Below are 22939 nucleotides of genomic sequence, written 5' to 3' on the forward strand. Positions count from 1 at the left end.
GATGGGGAGGTTTCTCGGTGGCTTTGTGTTGCCCTCACTCTTAATCACAGGTATCACTTTTAACCTAGATTCATATTATTATATTTTAGATAATTGTAGTTTGAAGTTGAAATAGCAATTCAGTTGATGCTTGATTGTTTATTATACTTGAATGTTAACTGTGAACTGTACTGATGATTACAATAGCAACTCATTTGGCAATTGTTATTTGATAATTGCTTGTAGGATGAGTACACTGCCGTCAGTGGACTGTAAGTTAGATTAGAAACTAGAGACACTGTGTTTTTTTATTAGAAATTAATGCATTAGGCTCATGTTAGGATTAAGCACACACCAACTCAACACGATAAATGTGGTTTGCTCAAGGTGACCTACGTCCACTGGCGGAGACCAGGATATTCTTTTATTTCAGTGACAGCCAATTACACGTACATAGAGATCGTTATGTAGAGACTAGAATTAGGACTGTAAGTTCGACTAGAAACATTGTTTTTTGGTTCAAGTCGATGCATTAGGCTCATGCTTCATTGAAAACAACTATGCTGCTAGGATTAAGCACACACCAACTCAACACGGACATAAAACCAAATAAATGAACCGATAAATGTGACCTACGTCCACAGGCGGCGACTAGGGTATTATTTTATTTATTTCAGTGACAGTCAGTTACACATACATAGAGATTGTTATGTAGAGACTGGAATTAACTTAGTGAACGAGAAAGCATGGGATAGGGCCACCTGTTCCTTCCATCTTCTCTTGATCTAAACCTGGCCCAAAAGGCATACATACCCAGTAATTGCTACTAGTCAGATACTTATATTGTTTGCAACCGGTTAAGAAACAAAATGAGCTTAATATCAATGCTTCCATGGTTTCTCTATGGGAGTGTTTGGATGTGCTGCTAAATTGAAGTCACAGCAATGAGCTTTGAGAGTTTAGCAAATACTGATACAAGATTATGATTTTCTAATTATATCCTCAAATGTTTTTTGCTTTTGCAGCAGCTTTACTAAATTGGAGTTTGATCTCTACTGGCAATTTGCTAGCTTGTCTAATCATTCTGTTCACTCCTCCAAAAAGAGGTGAGTAGTTTTTTTTAGTCTTTTATTTATTCAAATAGTCCTGTAAACAATATTTAATTTTCAAGTTCATAACTCATGATGCTTATGTATATCTTTTTGTTATTAGGGTTTCATTTAAGAGGGAGAACACTACTATGGTCCATTGTTGTTTTTTCATTTCTTGTAATTCTTTCACAAATTGCATTTCTTATCACATGGGCCATCGAGTGTGGAAGCTGTGATGCAGAAGTACCTTGGTGGGCAAAGCTTTTAGGATTCATGATGTGAGATTTTAATTTTTGGTTGAAGTATATTATTAGCGTTATTCGCATATGTCATAATAATTCTGTTATGCAGACTAATGAAGTATGCTTTTTCAGAGTCGAAACATGGAGATCACCCATGGTGATTTATCTTTTGATCTTGCAACTGCTGGCAGCAGCTATCGCCCTTATTGAACTCCATGAAAGCAGATTAGGGTTGTTTAGACAGGTGTCTAGAGTTTTTGGGAGGTTTTCATTAGCTTTTGATGGAATAGGTTAGTAACTAGATGATTTAGCTCTTGGATTGTAAACAAAGGTGGCAAGATGTGTGGGCTGGGTAACGGGCCAGGTCAAGTTCAGTTGACCCGCAAACTCATATGCTCACTTACTTTAAAAATATAATTAACACTTTTAGTATGATTTCAAAAACAAATAGATTACAATAATCCAAATTTATGAATAATAACAATTTTAGGCCTTTGTATTTAGTTTTCAAGCGACTTTCAGCCTGTTTGACCAGTTTCCCTTTTATATATATATATATATATAGGGGAAAGTTATATATATATACCTCTATCCCATAGGGATATAGAGACTGCTCAGGTGGGCAAAAGTAAAATTGCACTAATTTTGACATTAGTTTACTAATCTCATGAAAATAACGTTAAAAGTGGCGGAAGGTTAATCAGGCATCATGTGGTGGCGTTGATAGCCGAAAGACAAGGGCACATGCACCAATCAGCCGGTGTCCCGATGATTGAGTGCTATGTGCCTTATGTCCAAGGCTTGATGCAAAACTACTATCGAGCCGGGGGTCTCACCGGAAGCAGTCTCTATATCCCTATGGGATAGAGGTAAGGCTGTCTACATCTTACCCTCCTCAGACCCTACCATAGCATTGCTATTGGTGGGATATACTGAGTACGATGATGATGATGATGATGATGATGATATAGGGGAAAGTTAACGTACAAATTAAATTAACGTGCTAACTGTGAGAATCAAGTAATGTAATTATATCGTAGTGTAATTACACTATGCTGCAATTACACTATGCTATAATTACACTATATTGTATTGTATATATAATTACACTACTTGATTCTCACAGTTTAATTTAATTTGTATTTGATCCAAACCCTGTGTGTGTGTGTGTGTATATATATACACATACTTTTTTTTGACTCATTTGAGATAAAACACAACCCCATTTGAGCGTTTAATAAGTAAAAGGGTTGGAATTGCCACCTGAAATTTCAAAGTTTTATTTGAAGATTTCTCTAACTTTTAAGCTTTGATTTTAAAGGTTCACATGTGAAGGTTGGTTTCTGTTTGCTGTTACCTGTTGTTCAGTTGGCTGCGGGAATCAGCAATTCTTCTTGGGTTTCTTTGCCTTTTTTTGTTTGTAGCTGTGTGGGCCTTGTGGATTGGTCCTTAACAAGCAACTTCCATGGCCTTTTTAGGTAAATTTGCATCATTATTTGTTAATCTTGTTATAATGAAGTTGATTCTAGTTCTATTATGTGGGGTTTAGATGTGTGTTTGGAAGAATTTATTGCAACTTGAACAATTATTAAATTCAGTTGTTTAAAGTTACAGATAGTTTGTTAGGAATCAGAGTCGGTACGCAGCGGAAAACCACACACAAGCACAAACGAAAGCAGAAAAAATAAGAGACACGAGATTTATAGTGGTTCGGCCAAGATGCCTACGTCCACTCTGCAACTAGGAAATTCTTTATTAGGTGCTCAAAGAATACAATTACATCATGTGTATTTATAGGACGAGATTAGCTTGGGGAATAAGTCATCTAAATTAGGTAGGAACTAATTAGGGCCGGCTGCCCTTTTCCTTAATTCAAACCAACCTAGGGCCGGCCAATTAAAGGCCTTCGCATCCCAACAATCTCCCACTCGAAGGTCTTTGCATATTCAGCAATTTCATCCAAATAACCCAACATCAGTAACTCCAGTATTCTTTATGTCTGAGTCCTCCAAGCCTCCAGTTCTCACAGAACAAGCTAAGACTCCAAAACCTCCCTAGTTGCAATTCCCCTCATCAATTAACTGAAGGGCCGGTTGAAGCTCCCCCGAGCTCCAACCCAGTCGTGACTGTTACCGCCACAAACTTCTCCTCTGTCTCAACCGATTTGCACACTCCACCGGATCCAGAGATACACCGAGGACCTTTACCACTCTCCTTATTAAGCAAGATTCTTCCAAGAGAGATTTTCACAGCCGGACTAGCAGTCTTCAAAACCCAACGTTGTTTTGTAACAGTAACCGGAACACGTCCCTTGCTCCCACTGTCACCGAACCCCTGACCTAGTTTAGACTTCCGACTCCGCTCAGCTCGAATCACTTTGGCACAAGGCTCTAATCTTGCAAACTGAACCTTCTTTTGCCCCTTCGACTCAGTGAGCCTAACTTTGTTTTGAGGGACGGCCACGCTTCCCTCAACAGGTACTTCCACCATGTATAATGAACCTTGCCTGTTTCCACGAGCAATAACCAGATTACCTTTAGTTACCTTCCATTTGCCACCACCAAACTTTACTTCTAGTCCCTGTTTATCCAGCTGACTGACAGAGATAAGCTTACTCTTCAAAGCTGGAACAACCCTGACATTCTTCAAGTTCCATGTGGTTCCCAAATCAGTTACTAAAGTAACGTCACCCATGCCCGTAACATCGAGAACATCCCCATTAGCCATTCGTACCTTCCCAAAGTTACCAACCTTTAGATTCACCATCGTATCCCCGCTGTGCATGGCATGGCACGATGAAGCAGAATCCATGGCCCAAGAATCAATAGAAGACTCCGTACAGCAAATCAAAGCATCTTCTTCAGAATCAGAACCAAATTGATCCTGACATGTGTTTATCTGCTTTTTGCCTTCATTCTTCTCAGATTCTTCCTTGTTCCTTCTTGGACATTGATTTTTCACATGTCCAAACTCCTCGCAGATCCAGCACCTCACATCCTTTAGAGCTCGAGTTGAACTTTTCCCCCTACTCCCACTGCTCCTGTTATTTCCCCTTCCCCTGCCAACATTAAGTAACTCTGAAGATGACCCGCCACTAGAGTTCTTCCGGCGAATATCTTCACCCAAAACACTATCCCGGATCCCCGTCAAACTTCAAAGTACCAGCCCCCGCAGAATTCGTGATCGCTGTCACAAAACCTGACCAGCTTTCAGGCAGAGAGGATAACAAAATCACAGCCTGAGTATCATCATCAAATTTCATGCCTACGGTTAATAACCTAGACAAAATCGAATTGATGTTATTAATATGATCAGTAACTGAACCGCCATCGTTCATCCCTGTCATGAACAATTCCCTCATCAAGAACACTCTATTACCGGCAGAAGGCTTTTCATACATGTTTGACAGAGCCGTCATCATACCACATGTTGTGGTTTCTTTCATTATGTTGAAAGCCACGCTCCTCGTCAAAGCCAGTATGACCTTTCCTTTTGCCTTCTTGTCCTTTGAGTCCCAAACCGCTTCATCAGCCGCACTCATTCCTTTTGGTTTTTCTGTCAAAACCATATCCAAATCGTGTTCCCCAAGTAACGCCTCTATTTGCATTTTCCACCATGCAAAATCAGTCCCGTTAAACTTGTCGATTCGAACCCTCCCGTCTTCAGCCATTGCGAACGAGAAAGAACCAAAAAAAAACACGAACAACCTGAAGCCGAGCAACCTCCAAAGAAAAAACCCTAAAACCCGAAACACCCGACCCGGTGCTTCACCTGCAACGCCCGAGTGAAACCTGCAACTCCAAGAAGTCCAAAACAGGAATTCTAATTGCAAAATCACCCGGAAAACCGTGTGTAAACAACGAGCCAAAGCTCTGATACCAGTTGTTAGGAATCAGAGTCGGTACGCAGCGGAAAACCACACACAAGCACAAACGAAAGCAGAAAAAATAAGAGACACGAGATTTATAGTGGTTCGGCCAAGATGCCTACGTCCACTCTGCAACTAGGAAATTCTTTATTAGGTGCTCAAAGAATACAATTACATCATGTGTATTTATAGGACGAGATTAGCTTGGGGAATAAGTCATCTAAATTAGGTAGGAACTAATTAGGGCCGGCTGCCCTTTTCCTTAATTCAAACCAACCTAGGGCCGGCCAATTAAAGGCCTTCGCATCCCAACATAGTTAAGTCATTTTCATCATATTTTAACAATAGATTTTTTTCTTTCAAAATCTACCTAAATCCTTTTGCAAATCTTAATTATAAGATCAAAATCATAATTAGTTTTTGAAACGTTCTTAAAAATTGATTATTGTGATTCGAAGAATGAGAATCACATAATCAGGTATTCAGGTGTTTAAAATTTAAGGATGCGTGTCTTCAACTCTGATTATTTTTACCCTAAGCAGTTAGAAATCACATAAAAACTATATTTTGACGAATATTATATCTGATTATTGTGATTTGATGAGCCAGAATCAGATAATTAGGTACATAAAGTTGATGATAGTTACACAACTTTACATGTATGTTAATAATCAGATTTTTACAACAATTTCTTGCCTGCTTCTCCAAAGTTGGATATATTGACTTTCAACTACCCAAAAATTAGAATAACTTCAGTTTATTCTCAAAATTTAAAACTGCAATAATCACTCTAGACACACATTTAACACCCCTTGTAATACTTTATATAATCAAGATTTCTTGAATTGCTATTCTGATTATTACTCACGTTTTGGCTTCCATTCATTTACAATTTGATGAAGGTGGTGGAAGCCTCTTTGGTACTATGCAGGATTCAATATTTTCTTGCTATATGTGTACCAACTCCCCATAGGGTTCCCAAAGTTCTTTGGTACAATATGTGATTTCATCGGCCTCTACAAAATACCAACAACTTTTGAATGGACGCAAGTTTGTTCGCGTATTTCACTGATCATATATTGCTTCATGGTAACACAAATTTTCTCCGTTACCATTTCAAATTATGTTTTAATTTTCAAACTCATAATTTTTTAAGTTGGCTTCTTTGTTTAATGATTTAAACAGTTATCTTTTGTCAAATTTGATTTGGAAGAAATGGATTCCATCATGTCCATGAGTGAAAGCAACTTGACTGAGCATCTTCTACCCTTAAAGAACACTTTTTTTGTTCGTGAATCAAGGTGCATACTACATATAATATGAATTTAAAAGTTTAAAGCTTTCGTCACAGTTTTCTTAAAAAAACATATGACTTTGATTAAGTTTTTTGATTTGATGTGATGTTATTTGCAGATCTGGAGTAAGACATACCAATGTTTTGTTAAGAGGTGCAGTTTTTCGGATATTCAGCATTAACTTCTTCACATATGGTGTCCCGGTAAACATCCTTAAAATACATCTGCTTATAGCAAAAGTAAAGGAAACAAAGTTAAAGACAACTAACTTTTGAGTCCTTTTTATTTTTAATTTTTAATCCTGATTATTATGATGCTAAATTGATGACCTAGGGGGTGTTTGGATATGGGTTTTAAACTAAATTTTGCAATGATTGAGTGCTTGGGGGTAAAAGTGATTTAAGGTTATGATTAGGTGTAGGGATAAGTGTATATTTCCTACGTACGCTCTCTTTATTCTAACTGCTTATCCAATTCAATTCTGAATCTTCAAGTTACAATACTTTCAAAATGTACATCCAAACATGTATGCACATCAAAAACTAGTAAGCAGCCATGTTTGCTGCTTACTTGGCCTCAATGCTGTTCTGATTTCGTGTTTAGTCGAGTATAAGTTATCTTTATGCTTATATGTTAATTTTTCAGTGATGAACTTGACAGGTTTTGCTTTGTGCCCTTTGTTTGTGGAGCTTCTATTTTGCAAGCGTATGCGCATTCGGGTTACTTGCATACGTGGGTTACATTATATATGCTTTCCCGTCTTTATTTCGGTTGCATCACCTAAATGGGCTACTGCTTGTATTCATTCTTTTATGGGCTGTCAGTACATACATATTTAATGTGGCATTTTCTTACCTCCATTGGGATCTTGAAAAGGTAATTTATTTCTTTTTCTAGTTTCCTCTCCTTTTTCGTTAGAGGTGGTAATTTTGACCCGTTTACTAATGAATGGGTCTATATGGTTTGTATTTTTCTTTTTCCAAATGGGTTACATAAACAATTCTATAATGGGAATGGGTTGAACATGCTAAACTAGTTGAAAGTCACCACCTCTGCTTTGTGTGATTAGAAGGTTCCTGATGTTGCTTTTTGGTTTTTGCTTCTATGAATCGGCATAATCAGGATATGGAGATTTGGGAAATGGTGGGATTATGGCATTATTCTATTCCTGGATTTTTTATACTTGCTCAATTTTGTCTTGGAGTTTTGGTTGCCCTTGGGAATCTTGTTAACAACTCTGTTTTCCTTTACATCTCCGATGAGGAGGACCACCAAACATCAAATGGAGATGCCACTCAGGAAGGTGATATATTGTTAGATATTGTTTCATCTGGGTTTAATGCTAAAGCAATACGTAACATCTATTTTTAATGGAGTGGGAGTGATTAAGTTTTATCTCTAGCAGGTAAAATAAAATAAGATAGCCAAAGAGGGAACGGGTCAAAGTCTCTAATAGTGTATTTTTGAATGCATAAAATTTCATTAGCCATTTTACTAAAAGCCTTAAATCATCATTGAAAGAAATAGTTTTTATAATCTTATTTGAAACACTAGTTATTTATTTCTTTGCATGTGGTTACAGCTACAGTTACGGAAGATACAAAAGTACTGATTGTGGCTACAATTGCTTGGGGACTAAGGAAATGCTCTCGTGCTATCATGCTAGTGCTAATATTTCTCATCGCAATGAAGCCCGGTTTCATTCACGCTTTATACAGTATGAGAAATTTGGACCGTTATTAATTTGCTTATTTTTAATTAGAATTGCATGAAAAAAAGCTCTAATTTTTTTTTAAAACATGTGTTTCCACTTTCCAGTGATATTCTTTTTCCTATATCTTTTAAGCCACAACATCAGCAATAAAGTAAGGCATGCTCTTCTTCTTTTGTGTGAACTTCATTTCGCTTTGCTGTACTCTCTTCAAATAACTCTCGTGTCTCGAGCTTTGGAGAAGAGTGGGTCCCTGTGCTTGGAAATTTTATCTCAATTTGGTAAGACTTTGATTAGTTTCGTTTTTTCTTGTTACATGTACATGTGGCAACATTGATCCAGTTACTTAACAATTTGGATTTTGGATTTGTGTTTCATCTCAGACAGCTCATATAAGCATGGATATAAATTGCTGTTTTCGTTTCAGGTTTCTATGAACAAAATAGCTCATGGGATTTTGTGGAAATAGCATTGCTTGCATGCTTCTGTACAATTCATAAACATGGATATAAAATGCTGTTTTCATTCTCAGCAATTGTGCAGCACACGCCATATCCTCCAGTTGGATTCAGCATCTTGAAAGCTGGTTTGAACAAATCAGTTTTGTTGTCTGTTTATGCTTCGGGAACTGCCAGAAACAATGATGATAATCCATCCCAAGGTTTTTACTTTGTCCTACATCAAATTATAGCGATTTCAAGTCATATCAATCAGTTTTAATATAAGATAATCATTTTTAAAATGCCAATCTAAACATCCCTGAAGCATTATCTTATTCTAACTATTCTTTGCAATAATAATCCAAATGCCCACCTAAGGGATGTTTGGATGTGCGTGTAAACAGTGAACTGATTATTGTGTTAAAAAATTACAATAATTAGTTGGGTGTTTGGGTAAACTGATTGGTAGTAAATCATTAGACATGGAATAGTTGAGTATACATGTAGCTAGAAGAGTAGTGATTATTGACATAAATGTGAAATTACCTAACTGGCCCTCTTAATATATCTTAATACAGAGAGAAAAGTGGCTTCATATCTCAGTGCAATTGGGCAGAAATTTCTCTCATTATACCGATCATTTGGAACTTACATTGCTTTTGTAACAATACTCATCACAGTCTATATGGCAAGGCCCAATTTTGTATCATTCGGATTCATTTTCCTTCTTTTATTCTGGATCACCGGCAGGCAACTTGTTCAAAAAACCAAGCGCCGCCTTTGGTACCCACTAAAGTTATATTCAATCATAATGCTCATTCTCACCTATATTTTAAGCATTTTCCCTGCTTTTGAATCATGGGTGTCCACAAAATTCGATCTTTATACATATTTTGGATACAATCCGGAGGCCTCCTTGTTAACAAACGTTTATGAATCATTAGCTATAATGATTGTTATGCAACTTTATAGCTATGAAAGGAGACAAAGCAGGTATAGAATACTAGAAGATCCAAACCGGATGCAAATCGGGTTTGTTGGGTTTATTAGACGGCTTTTAATATGGCATAGTCAAAAGATATTGTTTGCTGCTATGTTTTATGCTGCTATATCTCCAATAAGTGCTTTTGGGTTTTTATATCTTCTTGGTATCGTGTTATGTTCCGTTTTACCCAAAGCTTCACGGATCCCGTCAAAAACGTTTCTTGTTTACACAGGGGTTCTTGTGACAGTTGAGTACTTGTTCCAGATGTTGGGTGGATTTGTGGGGTTGTTTCCAGGTGAAAAATATTACAGCTTGTCGGTTTTTCTTGGGTTGAAGGTGTACGAGCCTGGGTTTAGGGGGGTGGAAGCGGGTCTGAGAGCTAAAGTGCTGGTGATTGCTGCCTGTACGCTGCAATATAACGTTTTTTATTGGCTAAAAATGATGCCTAGTTGGTTTTCTGGTATCGGTCAATGGGACGAACCGTGCCCGCTGTTTTTTTCTGAAGAAGATGTGTTACGAAATGTAGATAACAATAATGCAATGGCTAGTAGTTCAAGTGGTGTGAAAACCGGGATGAGAAGCAGTAGTTCATGGCCATCGGTTGACGATTCAGGTACTAAAACGGGTGTAACTGAGAGTAACAGTAGAAGATACGTACTTGGCTACTTTTTGGGGAGTGTTAATGAGAGCCATAAATGGAACAAAAAACGGGTTCTTGAGTTGAAGAAAGAACGATTTAGAATGCAGATAACTTCATTGAAAGTATACTTGAAGTTCTGGATGGAAAACATGTTTATACTTTTCGGGCTCGAGATCACCATGATTGCATTGCTTCTTACAAGTTTTGCACTTCTTAATGCAATTTCCATTCTCTATATTGCATCACTCGTCGCATGTGTGCTTTTAGGCCGCCAGTTTATACGAAAAGCATGGCCATTATTTGTGTTCTTGTTTGCTGCTGTACTTGTGCTAGAGTATTTTGCCATTTGGAGGAACCCGATCCCGTCTGAAACTGAACCAGTAACCACCATCAGATGCCATGATTGCTGGCGGAGTTCTGATCAATATTTTAGCTATTGTTGTGACTGCTGGCTAGGGCTCACTGTTGATGACCCGAGGGTACTCAGCAGTTACTTTCTGGTCTTCATGTTTGCATGTTTCAAGCTTCGAGCTGATCTATTCGGTAGCTTCTCGGGCTCGTTCACGTATCGCCAAATGATATCTCAACGGAAGAATTCATCCGTGTGGCGGGATCTCTCTTTTGAAACCAAGTCAATGTGGACTATTCTTGACTACTTGAGACTATACTGTTACTGTCATCTGTTGGATCTTGTTCTCGCGTTGATTTTAATCACGGGAACGCTTGAGTACGATATTTTACACCTCGGGTATCTCGCGTTTGCTCTGATTTTCTTTCGTATGAGGCTCACGATACTCAAGAAGAAGAATAATATATTTAAGTGGTTAAGGATGTACAATTTTGCTGTCATTGTTCTCTCACTTGCGTATCAGTCTCCGTTTGTGGGTGCTTTCAATGACGGGAAATGTGAAACCGTGGATTATATCTACGAGGTTATCGGGTTTTATAAGTATGATTACGGTTTCAGGATTACATCAAGGTCGGCTTTGGTTGAAATTGTCATTTTCATACTGGTATCACTTCAATCATATATGTTTGCTTCTGAAGAATTTGATTACGTGTTTCGGTATCTTGAAGCCGAGCAAATTGGCGCGATTGTACGCGAACAGGAAAAGAAAGCTGCTTGGAAAACTGCACAGTTACAGTACATCCGTGAAGCTGAGGAGATGAAACGACAGCGTAATTTGCAAGTTGAAAAGATGAAATCCGAGATGCTTAATTTACAAATCCAACTTCATAGCACTGATCCCGCGCCTGCACCCGCAGGGAGCACCGACTGTTCTCCCTTACGTGAGGGATTAAGGAGACGAAGAAGCACTGAACCCACTGCTTTAAACCTCGATAATGAAGACGCAACTCCCAAGAAACAAAAGTCTGATGCTTTTGTTGACTCGCTTTTTCCTTTCGAAAGTTTGTCGGCGGTTGCTTCACCCAAGAAAACATCGGTTTCTGAAATCACTGAGGTTGAAGAGGACGCATCAGATATGCATATTAAAAGAAAGGCACCAAAGAGAGAAGCTTCGTTGAAATCCGCTGTACAGTTGATTGGTGACGGTGTTTCTCAAGTACAATCAATTGGGAATCAAGCAGTTACAAATTTAGCAAACTTTTTTAATATTCCCCACGAAAGTTCAGATTCCGACCCCGAGACAGATGTTGCCGAATCTTCAAAAACTGACAAACGTGACGAAACGGAAGGTTACACGGCTTTTAATCGTTCAGTTTCTGTGGAATCTGATAAAAGTGATTCACCAAGAATACGCATTGGCCATATCTTCCAACATATGTGGGCACAAATGCGGTCTAACAATGATGTTGTATGCTATATCTGCTTTGTTCTCGTGTTCCTTTGGAATTTCAGCCTGCTTTCAATGGTGTATCTTGCAGCTCTGTTTTTGTATGCACTTTGTGTCAACACAGGACCGAGTTATACATTCTGGGTTGTAATGCTGATTTACACTGAGTTCTATATCTTGATTCAGTACATGTATCAAATCATCATCCAACATTGCGGTTTCACAATCCAATCAGCTTTTCTCTTTGAATGGGGGTTTCCTACAAAAAAGATAACTTCATCATTCGTTATCAGCTTGTTACCTCTGTTTCTTGTGTACTTATTCACTCTAATTCAAAGCTCGATAACCGCCAAAGACAGTGAATTGGTTTCATTAACGCAGTTCGGTAGTCTCATCAGGGGGATCACGTATCAAAACGAGCTTATTCTGAATCCAAACTGGAGGGAAACCACGCGGAAGATCATTCAACTTGCTAAAAACTTTGCAAAGTCTATTTTCAGAAACTGTACTCGATACTGGAAATCATTAACCCAAGAAGCCGAATCGCCCCCGTATTTTGTCCAATTATCGATGGATGTTCGGTATTGGCCAGAAGACGGGATCCAACCCGAAAGAATCGAATCTGGAGTGAACCAAGTTCTTAGATTTGTTCATGATGGAAGATGTAAAGAACCAAATCCAACAAGTTGCCCTTGCCCTAGTATTGTTCAAGTTCAAAGCATTGAAAGAAGTGAAGAAAATCCAAAAATTGCATTAGTGGTTTTTGAAGTGGTTTATGCATCACCACCGGAAGAGTGCACGCTAACCGAAAGATACAAATCATTAACCCCAGCAGCTGATGTAGCAAAAGAGATAACTGAAGCACAAAATGCAAATGTTTTTGAAAAGTCCGGGTTTCCATACCGGATTATTTCAGTTATTGGTGGTGGAAAACGAGAAATTGATCTTTACGCGTATACATTCGGTGCTGACTTGGCGGTTTTCTTCTTGGTTGCGATCTTCTATCAATCTGTTATAAAAAACAAAAGCGAGTTGCTTGATGTTTACCAGCTTGAAGATCAGTTCCCAAAGGAGTTTGTGTTCTATCTGATGGCTATTTTCTTCTTGATCGTGGTTGATCGGATTATATATTTGTGTTCGTTTGCTACCGGAAAAGTGATATTTTACCTGTTTAACCTTATTCTTTTCACGTATTGTGTAACGGTTTATGCTTGGAATACAAAACCTTCACAACCAAATGCAGCTGGCTTTGCTCTCCGTCTAATTTATCTGACAAAAGCCATTTCGTTTGCATTGCAAGCAACACAAATACGGTCCGGTGTTCCTCATAAAAGCACGTTATACAGGCAGTTTTTAACTAGCAGTGTTTCAAGAGTTAATTATTTGGGGTATAGACTCTATCGGGCCCTACCATTTCTATATGAGTTAAGGTGTGTGCTTGATTGGTCATGCACCACCACATCTTTGACTATGTATGACTGGCTTAAGGTATGTTTCGAAAGCGATTATCTGATAATTACAGCAAAGCTATATTATATCAGTGACCAACTTTGTTTATTCGGTTTGTAGTTGGAGGACATAAATGCAAGCTTGTACTTGGTGAAATGTGACTCTGTTCTAAACAGAGCAAATCATAAACAAGGAGAAAGGCAGACACGAATGACTAAATTTTGCAATGGCATATGCTTATTCTTTATATTGATCATTGTCATCTGGGCTCCTATGCTTGTAAGATGTTGACTATTGTTGACCTTGTAATAATTAGGGGAGATTTCACATGGTTTATATTTAATTTACTTTTGTTTCTTGACAGATGTATAGTAGCGGGAATCCAACAAACATTGCGAACCCCATCAACGACGCAAGTATTCAGCTCAGCATAAAAACCGAGGGTGGAAGGTTAATGTTGTATGAAACAACTCTATGTTCAATCACCCCTTGGACTGCTTTAAACTCTTCAGTTGACCTTGACCCGCGCAGTTATCTTGAATCATATAATGTAAATGATATTCAACTGATTTGCTGTCAAGCAGATGCCACCAATTTGTGGCTTGTCCCAAGTGTCATTCAAACCAGATTCAGTCAGTCAGTCGATACAAACATGAGTATGAAATTCAATTGGATACTCACTCGAGATAGGCCTAAAGATAAAGAAGTCGTGATGTTTGGGCAGAATTTAGATCCGCTTGATCTGCCTGACCCATCAGCAATTAAACAAGTTCTAGAAGGTTCTAGTAATAGTTTTAGGGTAAACAACACGTATCCTCGGTATTTTCGTGTTACAGGCTCTGGGGAGGTCAGGGTGTTTGACCAAGAGGTATATATTATATTATTATATATATGCTTTATCTGTATTTTTTTTTTCTTGTCAGCCGTTTTACTTGATGGATATGAATTCATGATATTTTTCAGGCAACTGGTGTTGATGGGGCACTGTTTTTGAACCGCGGGGAGTCCCAATGGTGGTCTTTTTATGATATTAGTTTGTTGAACTCAACTGTGTGTGGAGATTTGATGGGACCCATGGCGATTGTTGTGTCAGAAGAAACGCCACGTAAGCGTTGTGGTAGTATGTAGGTTTATAAAGCTGTAAGTTTTATGTGACTGACGGATATATTTTCTTTTCAGAGGGTTTTCTTGGAGAGACATTGAGTAAATTCAGTATATGGGGTCTGTATATTACATTTGTGCTAGCAGTTGGTAGATTCATACGGCTTCAATGCTCTGATCTGAGAATGAGAATCCCATTCGAGAACCTACCTTCTTGTGACAGGTACCATATATGATGGCCAGTTATACTAATGTGGGGTCATTGTGAATTCCTTTTGCAGTTTGTAGGAGACTTATCTTTGGTGTGTTGCGCAGGTTGATTGCAATTTGTGAAGATATTTATGCTGCTAGGGCTGAAGGCGAGCTTGGAGTTGAGGAGGTGTTGTATTGGACATTGGTGAAAATATACAGGTCACCACACATGCTGTTAGAGTACACAAACCCTGACTAGCTTGTTAGAAAATCTAAGTCAAAGAGGCTAACTATAGAATCGCTAACATTAAGGTAAATCCTAAGCTTTAGGCAAACACAGACAAGAGTGTATCAATCCATTTATTAATCTTGTAACATGTATGTGTATAAGTTGATAAGAGAGATTCCCATTGAGTGCCTTGTAACATATATAACACAATTATTTTGATGTCAGTCAGTTAAATGTTAATCAAAAGTGTATCTTAGACGAATGCTGATTTGTAACACATCTAGCGTATATGGGCAATATTGAAACTGTCCTTTTCAGTAGTATTGCTGCTTTCTTTTTTGCAGCTTTTGTTGCCGCAACTATGTGCATCAAAACAACTTACAGTGCTTCTTGACCTTAAAAAGCTGACAACTGTCTTTAAGTTGATTGCTAACTACATGTAATTGGTTGGTTTGATGCTTTGATGCGATTTTGTTTATTAGAATCAATGTACTTGGTTGGTTTACGCCCTGCTTGCGGTGCGCACATATAATGTATATATGTGTGAACCCTTGGGTGGGCAAAAGTAAAATTGCACTAATTTTGACGTTATTTTACTAATCACGTGAAAATAACGTTAAAAGTGGCGGAAGGTTAATCAGGCATCATGTGGTGGCGTTGATAGCCGAAAGACAAGGGCACATGCACCAATCAGCCGGTGTCCCGATGATTGAGTGTTATGTGTCTTATGTCCAAGGCTTGATTCAAAACTACTATCGAGCCGGGGGTCTCACCGGAAGTAGCCTCTCTATCCCTATGGGATAGAGGTAAGGCTGTCTACATCTTACCTTCCTCAGACCCTACCATAGCATTGCTATTGGTGGGATATACTGAGTACGATGATGATGATGATGATGATGAATGTACTTGGTTGGTTTGGCAATGTTTTTTTCGGTTTAGTAGAATCAATACTCGGTTTGGTTGGTTTTGGTAGCATTACCCTAATTACATTATGAGTAAAGTGCCATTTTCGTCCTTGTGGTTTGGCACATAATGCAAATTTAGTCCAAAAGGTTTATTTTTTATATACGGACCCTTCACATTTTCCAATTCTTGCCAATTACATCTAAATCACTAACCCTGTTAAATTTAATCGTTAAGTTAGGGGTAGACATGTCTTTTCACTCTTTCTTTATTATATGAGTAAATTGTCAAAATCATCCCTGAGGTTGGTCACATTTGCGAATTTCTCTCAAAAAATTTTTTTTTTTGCAAGTAGTCATATGAGTAATTTTCCCAACCGTTGTCAATTTCGTCCAAATTGTTAACTCGGTCAAAATTCAATGTTAACTCAGGGGTATTGCTGTCATTTTACATGCTTGTTTAAATTATTATTATTATTACAATGAGCTAAACCCTTCATATGACTAAAAATAAAGAAGAATAAACAAACGGATACTATATTGGATTCTAACATAAGAATCGTGAGATGTTATATATGTCATCGAACAAACACATAATAATAATAATTATAATAATAATAACGGTTGGGAAAAATCAAAGGTCTACTTGTGAAAAAAATATTTTTGAACGAAATTCGCAAATGTGACCAAACCTCAGGGACGATTTTGGCAATTTACTCATATAATAAAGAGTGAAAATACATGTCAACCCCTGACTTAACGATTAAATTTAATGGGGTTAGTGATTTGAATGTAATTAGCAAGAATTGGAAAACATGAAAGGTCCATATACAAAAAATAAACTTTTTAGACTAAATTCGCATTATTTGCCAAACCACAAGGACGAAAATGACAATTTACTCTTAAATTATTTAACAAAGGAATGTGTATGCATGATGGTTATTGGATTAAACTAAGAATAACCATTTATCAAGTGTGCTACTGCTACACACCATCTAGATACCACTTTAGTTAATTTGGTTTTGTAATAGTTAAACCTTGTGATGAAACAAAACAAAACAAAACTGGAGGACTCATAACCTTGATTTTAAATGCATGAAACGCTTAATGTACAGTAAACTAGACACGAGATTAAGCAAGATAGACACGAGACGAAAGGCTAGGCGCACGATTAAGGGGGTGTTTGGATTCCTTATTTTTAACTCCTTGACTTACGGAAAAGTCACAAGTTACACCCTTATGACTTCTGGAATTTTCCTCACATATTAAGCAAACCCAAACACCTTTTAACTTTCTAATAAGTTATAAGTCATAAGGAGGCAAAAATAAAGAATCCCAAACACCTCCTAAGCAAGCTAGACACTAGTCGAAAGCGCTATCATCACTTGAGGCAGTTGGAGGAAAACTAATAATATAGAAAAAAGAATGTACAAATGTACAATAATATGACCCTCATGCATAAACAAAGGTCAAGGAAAGCTAAATACTATAGTTAACAAGATGAAACTGATAATATTTTTTCTATATGTAACCCTCTTTCAATTCAGCATGCACACCCCCTATATCATCACAGTGGCTGTTTCAACTTTAATACTGTCTGGTGTAGCATGCCCGTCACAAAGGAAACAAATAAAAGCCATACAACAGACTCAATTGGATTCATAATATAGTCGCCGGATCATCAAACCACATACGAGTTACCATATCCTGGTTCCTACTAACAACTGACGACTACAACCCCTTTACAACAGATTCCAGTCCAGTTCGGCCATGTCACAAACACAATACCAAAACATACAATACCATGAAAAAAAAAACATAATAGTCATTTTAGGTCATAACAAAACCTTAAAAACACACTCATAAATGATAACCCAACCAACCAACTAACCTCCGTTTTAAGTTGTTTTTTTCGGTTTCTTAGCACTCGGACTTTTCTTCTCAATATGGTCCGGAATCGTGTCAGCCATTACCTTAGGAGACGTGAAACAAAAGTCAGAAGGCGACACGTCGCTGTACTCCGGGTGTTCTTTCAGGTAGGCTATGATTCCTGGAGCCGCCCTGACCCTTGCACCTTCAGGAGTGACATACTGCACATCCATTTTAGAGTAATCTCTTCTCAAAACAATGATTCTTTGAAAACCTTTTGGGGTTTTCGGGATGTTGGGTTTATCCATGACCCATGTTCTAGAAGAGTCATACTCGATATCAGCAGGAGTATCGCACAAGATCCCTTCAAGTTTGTTGCAAACAAACGGATCTTCACTTTGCTTGCTTCTGTGCTCTTCAAACTGTTCCTCCGTTGCTAATGTCCTCCATTTGAAACACTCGTTACACTGAACAGCAAACGTGTCAACCGAGCTTTGAGGTGGGCCCCTTGATTTCTGCATAAATTTTGTTCATAATTTATATCATAGACTCACATTCACATGAACATATATTGTAGGTTTATGTTTGCTTCCAATATGCAGATTTCTTAATTCAGTTGACAAAAAAAAACACACACACACACAAAATGACCAAAATCCACTGAGAACCATAAATTTCGATGATAAACACTAGAAATTGCAGATAACAGACATCAGAAATCTCGTTTTAAAGTCAAACATGCCATTTGCAGAGGAGCTCGAGCTCGACTAGGCTTGTTTGACTTACGAGAGCTCGAGCACTTTTTCTAAAGCTCAAGCTCAGCTCGTGTAGCACCTTAAACCAATGTAGTAAAAGTAGATCTACAAGGCCGAGCACTCCCCAAGTAATCGCTACAAGGTATGGCGCCGAGTTGACTTTCTTTAACTCAACCTAGTTACTAAGAATTGACCAAAGGTGATCAGCCACAGCCAGAATCAGATCTGGTCAGTCAACTTGAGTCGATTTAAACTAAAAAAAAATAAAACATAACTCGTATTTTTAATATTTTTTTCTATAATATAAAGAACGAATATCATGTTTTCAATTAATGAATAGCAATTTTTAGAATAATTTAGTCTTTACCACTGTATTTCTCTTATTTATATTGATATTCACCTATTTTTTATAAATATTAGTAAACTGATATTAGTAGGCCGCCTAGGGTTCGCTGGGGTGAAACAAGCTCGAACCTTTAATCGATCCGAGGTCGATTATCACATCCTTGTGTAGGGTATACGAAAGTCATGTATAAATTGATAATATATAATAAACAATTAAGTGAAACAAAGAGAAGAAAGATGTCAATTTCTAAAACAAGAAACACAGATCGGAGTGTAAAGCCCTAAAAATCTAAAATTCGTACGGCCGTACAATGTTTGCTTCTCAAAATCACAAAAGACAACGAATTGAATGGACCTTAGCCGATGATTTGGTTGGAGTCTTGTTGGCCGCCGGTGACCCATTCTCAGAAGCCTCTTTCTCTTTCTCTTTCTCTTTCTCTTTCTCCATGAGTAGCTCAGTCAGGTCTCCACTCTCCACTTATGTATTCCCTTTGGACATCACTATATATTCTTTCTTTCTTTCTTTCATTCAAGATGAGGGTTATGGTTTAGGAAGAAGAAAGTAAACGCATGAAATGTTATTGCCAACCCAAAACCGGTTCTGACCTGAAACTCGGCCCAAAGTGAACCCATTCTGACCCCACTCTTGGACCGTTTTTTTTTATGGAGGTCTACTCCTAACTACTCCAAGAAAATAATCTACGCCCGTGACATGATTTGAATAACAAACACGTAAACCTGAACACCGCATGATTATTCGTGAATTGAAATGAACACGAACCGCTTAACTAGAACTCTTCTTATTTGTTTATATATTGATACTCTAGAATTGCAAGTTTAAAATAAAGAATAGAAAGTATATAAAACAATAACTTTGATTTAAATATGTTGATAAGGATCTAACGTTGGGCGCTTTTCGATTGATGTAAGACACGTGTCGATATCTTTTTAAACGTATCGCAATCTTATTTTTTAGCTTTCCCCGTTTGGGTTGTTACAGCCAGTGTCAGTACTGTAACAAACCAAACCAATGTCAATCAAATTCTCATTGCGCTCCCGCGCAGTAACCAAGTTTCATCCGCTGATTATGTTACACATACAAGTATTTAGTATATTTTGTATGAAAAATAAATGTGTAATTGGGTTAATATTGGCAAGCCCAAAAACCTAAGGTCTTTGGTTGGGCTCAAACGATAAGTACATTCTATCAAAGGTGCATAAATCGGGTTTTTGAAATACCCGGTTTCGGGTATGGAACCGGGTTCGGGTATGACCGGTTATTCGAAAATCGGGTATTGGCAATACCCGGGTCAGGTTCGAGTTTGAATATTGCCTCTAAAAACTATATACTTTGCATCGGGTTCGGGTCGATATTAAAAAACCAGTTCCGGGTTTTTTTTTCCGGTCCGGTTTCATGTTCGAGTTTTTGGTGCACATCTAATTCTATCCAGAACCATATGATTATAAATTAGGATATAGGCCTTTGGGCTTGGAGTGTGTTCAGTAGTGTTTACCAAATCCATGTTCCGGTTGTTTTAAGTTTTGATTTTTTTAAGTATATTCAAATTTATTTAAAATTTAGAAAACATATTTGAATTAAAATGTTCAAATTCTAGTTGATTCAAATAAATAAATTACAAGAAAAAGGTTAAATAAAGAAATTAATATAGATATAACAAATATATGTAATTCAAATTCGAATATTTGGATGAGTTGGTTTAGAAATTATGAATTGGATTTGGAAACCAAATTCGGAATTTGGTTAATATGCTAACCCGAATCAAAAGTCATAATCGGAATTCAGTATAGTTATATTTACGAAACTTCTATTTTGTACATAAATACAAGTTAAGAGATTCGGATTTAGACCTAGAATTTGTTCATAACTAGATATTGTGGAAGACGGTGCCAGTCCCAAACTTTGGTTGGTATTTTCTTCTTCAGGTATTATTATTTTTATTACTTGCATGTATGCTAGATCAACAATAAATATGACTATACCATCCATACGTAAAATAAGAGCATGATAAGATGCTTCAATTTAAACTAGAGACGCTGTAACACTTTAAGCATATCTCACATCATTATAGTATGTTTGGGTGCATAAAAAAAAACAAGTAAATACCCTAGCTTAAACATGACCGCCGTGTTTTAGATACAATGAATAAGCATGCTCAGGTGTTCATGTATTAATTTGGTAAAGGTTTTTAACTATTTTTATATTGTATAGATTATTCAAGCCTAAATTCTACCCTTCTTGAACTTATTTACGACTCATGGGATATTTTTATTTTGCCACTTGTATTCTTTTAATAAGTGTTTATAATACACGTTACTGCTTAGATTAGACAAATATATAACAGTCTACCTTTAATTTGCTCTTTAATTTATCGAACATGTGGCGAAACTCTCCTTATTTTATAAAGAAAACATGTACCCTCGCGTGAAACAAGGATTCAAAGTGGAATAATAAACTCTTACGTGTCACATAATTTCTATCCACAGATGTAATCACTCATTTTAATATTACTATAAGACACTTATAATGTGGAATATAATGATTTAAAATATATAACCTAACATGTCATATATTTAAAATATATAACCTTTGATGAACTTGATCTGTAACATTGAATTTAGGCATGAACCTTTGACCATGCAAGATTTGAATGTAACACGTGTGAGAGGGGGAATTTGATGTGTACCACTCAAGCAACATTGGTGATTCACTCCTTTATTCTTTAGTTAGGTTATAGGTTATTATGCCTAATGGTCTCACATCAGTGAGTAAAAGATGTTAAATAACTCAATTGACAAGTTCTTTGAATTTCACTAAAAAAAATTGAAGCCAATTAATTCAAATGAGTTTTAATCATCACTTTGTGAAATACATTTTTGGGTTCTTATGTCACCAGAATTCATTATTATAAAGAGAGCCGAGAGGTCATATGTATTATAAGTGATTTTATGCGTTTATAAGTCATAGAAGTATGCTTAGACACCGCTTTTGATATCCAATTTCCTCTCCCTGTTTGTTTTCTTCTTAACGGAAGCACACATAATGAACGTTGTATGTCATCCCAAAGAGAAATGATACCCTCTTCTTCAATTGATCTAAAAAAAAGTTTGATGCATATATATAATAACTAGTTGATTTTTCTTCAATTGATGCATATATATAATAACTAGTTGAAACATTATTTTTTTTATATATCAATATCATACTCAAAGTAAAAATAGAAAAACAGTTGATTTTATAATGTGCAGTTACCTAAAATTAAAACACATATAAAATTATTAAATAATAAAAGTTAACAATATATATATGCTTTTCTATTTTATCCCTATAAATACTATAATACAAAATTAATTTTTCATTTATTAATTATAATAAAAGAAAATTATGATTTGTGTCCCTTGCCATATGGGTGGGGGCACTACACAGGTCCCAAATTGAGTGATCTGTGTCATCGTGCTTTTCTGGCGGGCTCAATATGACTCCCGCCGTCTATTGACCATGAGTTGACTGATGGACGACAAGGGCAATTTGGTAATTAAACAATAATAATAAAATTAGCTAACCCCCTGATGCTAGACTGTCATGATCTAGTCAAAAACAATATTAGGCAAGTGTCCTAATCACCTTAAACTAGTTAGGGTAAGTAGAGTGTTGAACCACGAGGAGTAAGTTGTCAGTGCAACGTGTAATTAATTCCTAACATTATGAAGTAAGCAATTATGAATGCTGATCACACTAGCAATGATTTGGTTTTAATATTAAGCAAACAATTAATTAAAGTTCAAACAATTAACAAAAGTAAATCACACCCGGGGTTCAAGCATGTAACAAACATCAATCTCATGTCATTTAATAGATTAATTATCAATAATCGAATCAGGTTAGTCAACTAGTTAAACCTTAGGCATCAATACCACCCTGAAAGTAAGGGCAATTGTATGCTTTATCACACTGAAAGTAATCAATACCACCCTATGAACACGTATCACAGCAACGAGCAATCTAATCATTCTGATCGAAATAAACCTAAA

At 37.0% G+C, this 22939-nt stretch overlaps 2 protein-coding genes across 3 annotated transcripts; one reads left to right on the plus strand and one right to left on the minus strand.

Moving 5' to 3' along the window:
* LOC143552275 (piezo-type mechanosensitive ion channel homolog) lies at positions 1 to 15272 on the plus strand. 2 transcript variants are annotated; one of them, XM_077042539.1, is made up of 19 exons: positions 1 to 50; positions 1005 to 1085; positions 1192 to 1348; positions 1445 to 1602; positions 2634 to 2790; positions 6083 to 6269; positions 6366 to 6481; positions 6594 to 6678; positions 7136 to 7351; positions 7598 to 7778; positions 8058 to 8192; positions 8294 to 8467; positions 8614 to 8847; positions 9205 to 13535; positions 13617 to 13775; positions 13861 to 14364; positions 14460 to 14601; positions 14676 to 14820; positions 14913 to 15272. In XM_077042539.1, the coding sequence occupies exons 1-19, from the start codon at positions 2 to 4 to the stop codon at positions 15046 to 15048; spliced, it is 7347 nt and encodes a 2448-aa protein (XP_076898654.1). In that variant the 5' UTR covers position 1; the 3' UTR covers positions 15049 to 15272. The 2 variants fall into 2 exon arrangements, with proteins under 2 accessions (XP_076898654.1, XP_076898655.1); XM_077042540.1 differs by having other exon boundaries at positions 8064 to 8192.
* Positions 15273 to 17566: 2294 nt separating this feature from the next.
* Positions 17567 to 19337, minus strand: LOC143552274 (methyl-CpG-binding domain-containing protein 4-like). The gene is made up of 2 exons (XM_077042538.1): positions 19245 to 19337; positions 17567 to 18304 (listed from the first exon to the last, which is right to left on the minus strand). The coding sequence occupies exons 1-2, from the start codon at positions 19335 to 19337 to the stop codon at positions 17819 to 17821; spliced, it is 579 nt and encodes a 192-aa protein (XP_076898653.1). The 3' UTR covers positions 17567 to 17818.
* Between the last annotated feature and the right edge of the window lie 3602 nt (positions 19338 to 22939).

The sequence above is a fragment of the Bidens hawaiensis genome, unplaced genomic scaffold, assembly GCF_021521415.1.
Source record: "Bidens hawaiensis isolate Kalapana, Puna unplaced genomic scaffold, B.hawaiensis_p1.1 tig00016836_1, whole genome shotgun sequence".
NCBI lineage: Eukaryota > Viridiplantae > Streptophyta > Magnoliopsida > Asterales > Asteraceae > Bidens > Bidens hawaiensis.